This window comes from Larimichthys crocea, chromosome IX, assembly GCF_000972845.2.
Source record: "Larimichthys crocea isolate SSNF chromosome IX, L_crocea_2.0, whole genome shotgun sequence".
NCBI lineage: Eukaryota > Metazoa > Chordata > Actinopteri > Sciaenidae > Larimichthys > Larimichthys crocea.
The window spans coordinates 2271844-2280386 of record NC_040019.1 but is presented as its reverse complement, the minus strand read 5'-3'; the positions used below and the strand labels follow the sequence as shown (position 1 = coordinate 2280386).

General features: G+C 39.1%; 1 protein-coding gene and 1 long non-coding RNA gene across 2 annotated transcripts; both read right to left on the bottom strand.

Moving 5' to 3' along the window:
* Positions 1 to 2605: 2605 nt before the first annotated feature.
* LOC109142942 (uncharacterized) lies at positions 2606 to 4770 on the bottom strand. Its single transcript, XR_003462875.1, has 2 exons — positions 4325 to 4770; positions 2606 to 4001 (listed from the first exon to the last, which is right to left on the bottom strand). It is a non-coding gene; the product is annotated as an uncharacterized LOC109142942 (long non-coding RNA).
* A 665-nt stretch (positions 4771 to 5435) lies between these two features.
* Positions 5436 to 7886, bottom strand: LOC104926517 (growth/differentiation factor 6-B). Its single transcript, XM_010740391.3, has 5 exons — positions 7633 to 7886; positions 7066 to 7223; positions 6872 to 6964; positions 6653 to 6783; positions 5436 to 6477 (listed from the first exon to the last, which is right to left on the bottom strand). The coding sequence occupies exons 1-5, from the start codon at positions 7752 to 7754 to the stop codon at positions 6340 to 6342; spliced, it is 642 nt and encodes a 213-aa protein (XP_010738693.3). The 5' UTR covers positions 7755 to 7886; the 3' UTR covers positions 5436 to 6339.
* Positions 7887 to 8543: the final 657 nt, after the last annotated feature.

The following is an 8543-nucleotide window of genomic DNA, read 5'->3' as shown; positions in this document are numbered from 1 at the left end:
TAATAGTGCTCAACTTCACTCCTCAACTTCCACTCAGGCTTTCAGCTCCTATTAAATGATGTATGTTTTCTTAAAATAAGGCCTTATGAATACAGAATGAATACTTCCTGCAAAAGTTAATCGTGCAGAATCTCAAATGGACTAGCACATAGCATAGTGTGATATTAAATTAGCAACATTTGGGTATCATGCGTTTTAGGCAACCCCACCTCTTATCATTTGTTATTATAATGATACTCAATCTGTCCAGGTTTATCATGTGATACCTTATGCTAACATTCCTTTTGTTCAAATTGTAACAATCAGGAACAAACATGGGACTGCAAAAAAAAGAAAAAAAAAAAGAAAAGTGCACAGTGTGTCAGCACTGAAAGCCTCCAGGTTTTAGACTGACTGTAGTTTTCCCTAAAAGAGCTCCTACCACCGTCACTTCAGTCACCACCAGCTCACTAAATTTGTCATCTGAGCTGATTGTCATTCAGCTCAGTACACTCCTGCAGCAGCCCTGGCTTTAGCCAGTTGGGATGATGGCAAAAATAGTTTTGTTATAACTGCACTATCTACCTGTAATTCTCCCTTTCCTCTTTGAAAACAATGGCAAACAATGAGGTGATGATAAGAGCCAGTGCACAACTCAGTATGATATCAAAGTCTTTATGTCACCCTCTGCTTGTTGTGGTAGAAGAAACTAGAATGTTTACTGAACCACATCTTAAATTGGATTTTGTCTTTGAGTCTAAAATTGCACCATATTTATCGATATAAATAAACTCCAAGCAGACAAAGTTAACATACAAACTACACTAGAGACAATCCATGCACAATGAGCAAAGCTGTCACTTGCGATACCACAGTTGCATATTAACATAACTTCAAAATCATGTGTGTTGGTAACTTGAAGATGAACTATATAATGTTATGATCCCAGCCTATAGGGGATACCTACATATAACATGCTGTGACAAGAAAAGGCCAGCTGCACAGTATAAATCTCGGTGTGGAACTCGTTGGCATGGACCAATGCCCAATATAACATTGGAGAGTTCATTGTTGAACCCTGGACTTCCCTAGCAACAGAAACCAAAACAAAATGTAAACAAATGACAGGTCAATAGCCTGAACTCTTTAACCAGAAACAAAACTATGCAAAATTTCTGAGTTTGTCTAGTTTGTCTAGGCGTGCTTACGGAAAACTCTCAAAGAAATGCAGTACATGCTGGCTCATCATTAGAAGACTCACAGACTACATAAATCAGGGTAGAATGTATCCATTGTTGAAGGGAAGGTTCTTCTTCCTTTGCTGTTGAATGACAGCCAGCAATTAGTTTAGTTGCATTACCACCACCTTCTGGATAGGAGTGTGGATCAGAAAAGTTTCTGTGTTTTCTAGAAATCTGAAAGTAGACCTGTATCACCTGAACTCCTCTGCAACATTCCTCTAGTGTCATGCATCGTCGTATCCGACTGCATGTATCTAAGACGACAGAAGCTACCCGAACTTTGACTGCTTTGACTTCTTCTATCCAGCTTGGAGTGAGTAGCTACAGTTTCTATTGCAATGTATACAGCTATTGAGCATAACCACAAGAAATTTTACTTATACACATATGATGCATCGCTTTGTGGTTCACACACTTTTTTCTACACTTTTACTAAAACTAAAATCTTATTCTTCCTGAGATAAGTTGAGAAGTTTGAATCCATCAGTACATTTTTCTTCTTTTTCCTTCTCTGACATTTTTAAATCGGCCCTTACTTCTTTGAGACTCCATCGTGGAACAGCATGAGAATGGGACAATGGGGTTTAATATTTTCATAAGCTATTCCTGTCTTATTGACCTTATTCTCTATTGTTCAACTAAAACTCTGTCTGTCCCTTTTACTTCTCTCAACATGGTTTAAATTTGGTTTTACTCTGAGCCCGATGACTCTCGTTGTGTGTAATGAGAGCCCAATAGAACTATCCACATCGCTAAATATATGATGTATTATAATTAAAAAAGAAGATCTTATTCTACCTTCAGGGGTTACACTTTTACTAAATATTTCCAACTAAGATCTTGGTGATTCATTGGAGATCGTTTAAAAAAACTTTAATCAATCTACATGTTTCCTGTTATTCATGCAGCTTATCTATGAAGCCCTCTTTCACATCACACTTGACATCTCTTATGTAAACAGTCTCGACAGTCTCACATTTTTGGAGGGAACATTCAGTAACAGTTGGACATCATGTCATCTGTTGTTGTTTTTTTTGACATTGCACAATAAGACCACTACACTCTCCTTTAGTTATCAGTACATGCTGCCAAATTTGGATCTTTATCTGGTTTACAGACAGGAGGGGTGGGCACTTTCAACATCTTATTATAAAACCTTAATAATACTTCTTTCTCTATTTCTATCACTACGCTTATTCAACATACAATAGTTTAATTCTTCTTTCCCCGGAGTTGTCCTTTCATATTTCATGAGGGCATTATGCATCCTGTCATGTCATATTTGTGTACAGTGGCACACTACACTGAGGAATTTCAACACACAAACACACAACACTGCCCTCTGACATCCATTTAGAGGCTGGATGAGAGGTCTGGCATTCGTATTAGTTTACCAGTAGGTGGCACTATATCATTTATTATGAGCAGAACAGAATACAATACAGAAGAGGCAATGGATGGATGATAATGGTCACACAACAAGGGCAGTGGTTAATAATAGAAACCCGTTTATATTATATATGATCAGATCAGAGCAGCACATAGTGACATACTGCATGTGTACAGTAACCAGTCAAACACATACAGGATGCACACTGCACACATACTATAGTACTACTATAGTAGTTCTCCAAATATAGTAGTATATTTCCAAAGATTCCTGCACAATCGCTAACCCTAACCCAACAAATATTTTCACAGATGAGTGCATAGAACCTGTTATATAATCTGTGAGTGTACACTTATTCTGTTTAAAAGATACGCTCTAGTAGAGACAGTAAAGTTCTACTTGAAGCTACAATAATTATATAATATTATTAAGTATTTTGTAGTAGTATAAGTATTTTGATGTTTCTCAATAGTGATACGTGGCTGAAAAAGGACAATAAATGTTTTAACACTGCCACACACACAAATACAACCATTAACATCTCTTTACATTCTTACATTATGATTGTAATACAAGCAAGACATTTAGATTGGCTTTTAAGCATGGCAAATACATCATGTTAAATCAACCTGCAAACCAATAAGAAGACAAGACACACACAAGAACCGTACCTAATACTTCTACTCTACTACAATTCAGCCATAACATGATGTTGTTATAGTTTATCAGCAGATTAATCCATAATGAAAATGAAACATCAGCTGCATATTTATACAAAATAGCTTAAAAAGAAGCTTCACCCCAACCAACTACAGCAGTAAAATCCTGTTTTCTACCTTAAAGCAGAAGCAATTATCCTCTAATGATGTAATATATCTTAGGATATCAGACACAGGGGACATTTGTCTGCACTGAGAACTTTTAATACTTAATTACTTACTTAATACTCCATTTGTAATGGAGTATTTTTACAGTATGGTATTAGTACTTTTACCTACGAGTACCTCTTCCATTACTGAGATTTTATCCACCACCTTCTTGGTTCGACTGATTTGGACTTCTCTGCCAGAAAGTGACCAGATATGGGGGACATTTCAGAACGTTGTCCCCCAGGATGTTTTCTTGAGCAACAACCTGTATGCAGAATAAAGTCCCCGCCGTCTCTGTGCTGAAGTGCTGTGTGACGTCATAACGGAGGCCACAGCTCTCTGCGATTGTGGTGGGGCTGTTATGTGCATGCAGTGTGGTCGCAGAGGGGATAGTGGTTCTGACTTCCAGCATCTGATGTCCAACTGAAGATATATCCACAGGCAACACCACGTAGGCACGCTTAAAGCTCTCTCCAATGGTACACTTGAGCTTCATAGACCAGCAATATTCCCCGAGATCTTCTAGGAAGAGAAAGGCAGATTTGAACTTCTTCTACTATGTTTCATCATTAGATTAACTTTAGTGATCCCTCGATGGAGATGTTACACATATAACCACCAAACCAAAGGGTTTATAGACATGAAAATGGGTAGCCTCAATGCAGTTGGAGCAGTTAGGGTTTCAGTGCCTTGCTCAAGGGCATCTTGGCAGTACCCCAGGAGGTGATACGCACAAGACCCTGCGGTTCCCAAGCCAAGTCCCTATGTACTGAGCTACTGCCAGCCTTATTTAAGTATCATTCTTTGGACACACACGTGATTTTGAAGCATCCTGGGCTCCTTACCTTCTGTGGAATCCTTAAGCCGAATATTATGAGTGTCTCGAAGTTGCAGTTTTTTGATGTACGTCATCCCAGTGCACTCCATCAAACAGTCCGTTAGTTGTGTCACCGTGCTGGGGATCGGTTTCAGCAATGTCTCCTTCTCTGAACAAACAATTGCCCCTACAGCCAACAGGAGGGTGGGCAGTATGACAAAAGACACCCACACACTGAAATATCTAGACATTCTGTCCAGTGCTAATAAAATATAAAACTGCTGGCTGTGTTGAGCTGCAGGCCCAGATCTTGCTCTCCTTTTGTAGAGTTGTTGCTTTAGGATCAAAACGTTGGTGGCACAAGCAACGAAATGAGTTCTAAAAGCCCTGAGTGTGGATGCACAGCAACTTGAAGAGTTCTCAAAAGTGCGCAACATGTTGCTCTGCCCCTCACCAACGCCTAGTTTTTGGGGGCAGAATGCCAGTACTTCTTCTTCCTCTGTTTTTTTTTTCCTCCCTCCAAACTTAACATTTAAGGAAACCACCCTGAAAGGCTGGCATAAGAAACAGCTTTAAAAAAAAAAAAAAAAAAGCTTTTTCAAGAATCATATTCGCCAGGAAAAACAAGAGAAAGTGCGATGGAATTTTTCCAATGTATGACTTTTTGATACTTTTACCTTTCGACCAAACTGTCATTGTGCAACTCTTTATTTCAGTATTTCTCTGGTTTCTTTGGTAACATGAGAGATTTTTCCACAACAAAAGCCAGACACTTGTTGATTTTCAATCATCTTTATTGAAATAACTGTGAACAAGAAATCAGTAGATCGATACAAATGACTAAGATGTCACACCAAGATCATCTTTTGCATCTGATCTAAATGGAATGATTAAGTTGAGCTGTATATCTGTCTAATATGTGCTCGTCCACATGTGTGAAAAAATGAAAAAGTGCACAGTGCGTGAGAGCACATAACAAAAAAACAAATGGTCAAAAAGAGACATGTGAGAGCATATAAAAGAACACATTATGCAAATCAAACAAAATGTTTTGGATTCATAATAAAACAGAGACTGAAATACTGAAACTAACATTTTTGTTAGAGTTTTAAATCACAATTAGACACTAATTCATTTGGATCTACCAGGCTTTAATGTTTCTAATTAGATCTTTATTCAAATCATTTTACAGGTCAAAGCAAAGCAATACATGTGATATTACAAAGTATGTTCAAAAGAAAGCCCTGTCGTTTTTCTAGGTTTCTTTATTGATATTTTATGTCTTTCATATCATCAATAAACAGTTTGTCCACTATAAAAGTTACATTTGGGGGGCAGTATTGTCCCTTTTACTTTTTCTACTACTCGAAACATTCAAATGGAGCATTGGTTGGTGGAAAAGCACAGCACAGATGTTGTTCATGTTCACGAGAGACTGATACTAAGTTGCAGGGAGTTGATTTTTTGCTGAAAACTGCATAAAATAAACTTAATTTACCGTTACAATTAAAGAATTATGTATTTTATTTGACGTCAGTTTGCCTTTTGGGATTAATTTGGACTTTTTGCACATAAGAGAAAACAGTTCAGACAAGAGGCAGCTGGCCTGTTCGAGTATTTGGCCCTGGACAGTCTCACATTTTTGGAGGGAACATTCAGTAAGAGTTTTAAATGGAGCTATGTACTCATTAAATGTATTTAAAGATAAAGTGGCAGCACGCATCACTGCATTTCATTTCATGTCCAGCTCTTTGTGCAAGAGAAATACTTGAATTTATCAACAAAAATGCACTTTTTTTATTCTTACCTTTTTTTTTATTAGATATTGGCAACTTATTTCATCAGTTTGGTTCCAAAAGAGAAACAAGAATGTTCCCACGCTCAGTGTTGAAGACACAGTGTAACAGTTTAAGAAATTTTCTATATCTACAATATCAAAGTGTTTGTGAGAGATGACAGGTCTGTATATAATGCATATTATGTTTTTTTGTGTGTGTGTGTGCCACACAGATGTCACACACTAATAAAAAAACAAACTTTACTCTATGCCGGCTGCTGGATGGTGCCGTGTCCACAGCCACAGTCGTCGGTCAGGTGCACGGAGGAAATGGTGACGACGCTGAATTCATCCACGTAGACGACAGGCACCATTTTCTGGGAGGTGGGCTGACAACATGTCACCTGGAGACAGATGAAGACAGGAGGAGTCAGGCACGGTAAAGCAGTTTAATGAACACACCCACACCAAAACACACATATGGAGATTTTTTCAGGTCACCTCATTTGGATGTATTTTGCATTTTGAAAGCAAAAGACTGTAAATGTATGTAAATCAGGAATGTAAATCAGTGATCACCTGTGAGCCAGTTTCCGGGACATTGTTGTGGGATGATGGACATCGGGCAGACTTCCCTTCGGGGTTGCAGAGTGCACACTGAATGATGGTGAGGCTGGCAGGATGGATCACCCAGTTGTCCCATCCCAGATCTGGCAATCATAAGAAATGGATTTTACATGCATTGCTTTATTTTTTTCATGTCAGTATGCACGAGCGTGCACACACAATGTTGCATACCCGTCATGAAGATCTCAGAGGCCGTGGCACAGCACGTCAGGCTCGTATTGTTTCTACCATCAGGTGACACAGAGTAGCCAGAGACGTCTGGAACTGGAAGGACACAGTAAAAGGAGGGTGAAGGAGGATTACGCTCAGGCTTTAAAAGTGTGCGATCAACAGTAGTTTCTACAAATTTTGGCGGTTTGACTCACGTGCAGTGTCCTTGATACTGGATGCCATGTTGCTGATGGTGAACCTCCATTTTTCTCTGATAGTGTCCAGCCCACCAGCTGGCAGGTCGGGCTCAACCTGCAGGTTGAGGGCCCTGAGGAGACGGTTCCTGATGGACTTCAGTGACTCAACCTGGCACCTGAACATCACATAACATTTAAATAGTGCATAATATTAAAACTGATGAATGTATGTATCACTCCAATCAAAAAAAGTGCATTAGTTAGTACATACTGTGCTTACAGAGCACTTTAGAGGCGATAGGCTGTTTCATCTCTGCACGACATTCTTAGAAAGTCGAAATGAATCATGCACAGTATTTGCCTTTAACTCATGCGGAAAGGCCTCAGTGTGCATGCTTCAACAGATTGCGACACCTAACCTGATAGGCAAGTCTAGACCAGAGTTTATTTAAACTGTACTAACCTCTGTTACCTTTCAAGATGTTTCACAATATCACAATCTGGAATCAAACTTTTAAATGTAGACAAAGAAAAGTCGCCATAAACAAAGGCAGAGCATCGCACACAGACAAGTTTGATACTCACCTCTGATGGGAAACAGGAGAGTTTGCAGAGACCGCAGGTTCTCCCTCGGACGGCTGCAAGACAAATGCATTCGCCACTGAAGAGCCCAGAAGCATCATCATGACAATGAAAGCAAAGGACATGGTGCTTGAGCCGGGTCGTCAATCTAAAGATGAACTCGACAGAGGACTAAGGTGGCGGTTGGTTCTCTGTGTCTGGTTGGATGAGGAGACAGGAGTGACCAGACAGTGATGCTGCACTAGGTATTGTTTGTCAGGGCCTGGGAACGCTGCTTTTTATCTTCCTGTGTCCCAGCTTGGCCTTGAGATACTTAACATTGTTGTCTTGTCCTCCTGTGAACGAGTTGAGGGAGGACGATCATGCAGAGGAAGGAAAGGGGGGGAAGGTGCTGAACAAGAGATCCTGAAATTAATCAAAAACTCTTATATCAAACTATATGTATAAGATGCATGCCTGATGTATAACTCATGTATTTTCTCGTTTGTTTTTCTCTTATTCATCCAGGTTGTATCCCTCATGTAGGGACAGCATGTCATTTGTTTTGTGCTGAATAATAATTATAATTATTGTCCTTCTCCAAGTCTGTGGTATGACTTAACAGAGTTGATTTTATGTAAAAAGGTCACAAACATTACCGTATACAACTCTAACACAACCAAAAGACAGGATTTCACACCCACTGTTCATGAAGTCATTCATAAATAATCATTTTTTAAACACTGGTTCAATGAACAAATGATTATCTGTAATCTGTAATATATTTCTGTTGTTCAATTTGAAATGTGGGTTTTCCTTTTCATTTTTAATGGTAGAGCCATTTGTTTGCACTGTAACTATAACATGTAGTAATATCCTTTTGTTGCAGCCTGAAGGGTCAAAGGTCACGGCCATTCAATGTCAGTTTTTTTGGC

Coding starts and splice junctions, on each gene's coding strand:
- LOC104926517 (XM_010740391.3), bottom strand. CDS start 7,754: ATGTCCTTTGCTTTCATTGTCATGATGATGCTTCTGGGCTCTTCAGTG. Junction 6,965..7,065: donor CAGTATCAAGGACACTGCAC/GTGAGTCAAACC, acceptor GTGTCCTTCCAG/TTCCAGACGTCTCTGGCTAC. Junction 6,784..6,871: donor CTCTGAGATCTTCATGACGG/GTATGCAACATT, acceptor TATGATTGCCAG/ATCTGGGATGGGACAACTGG.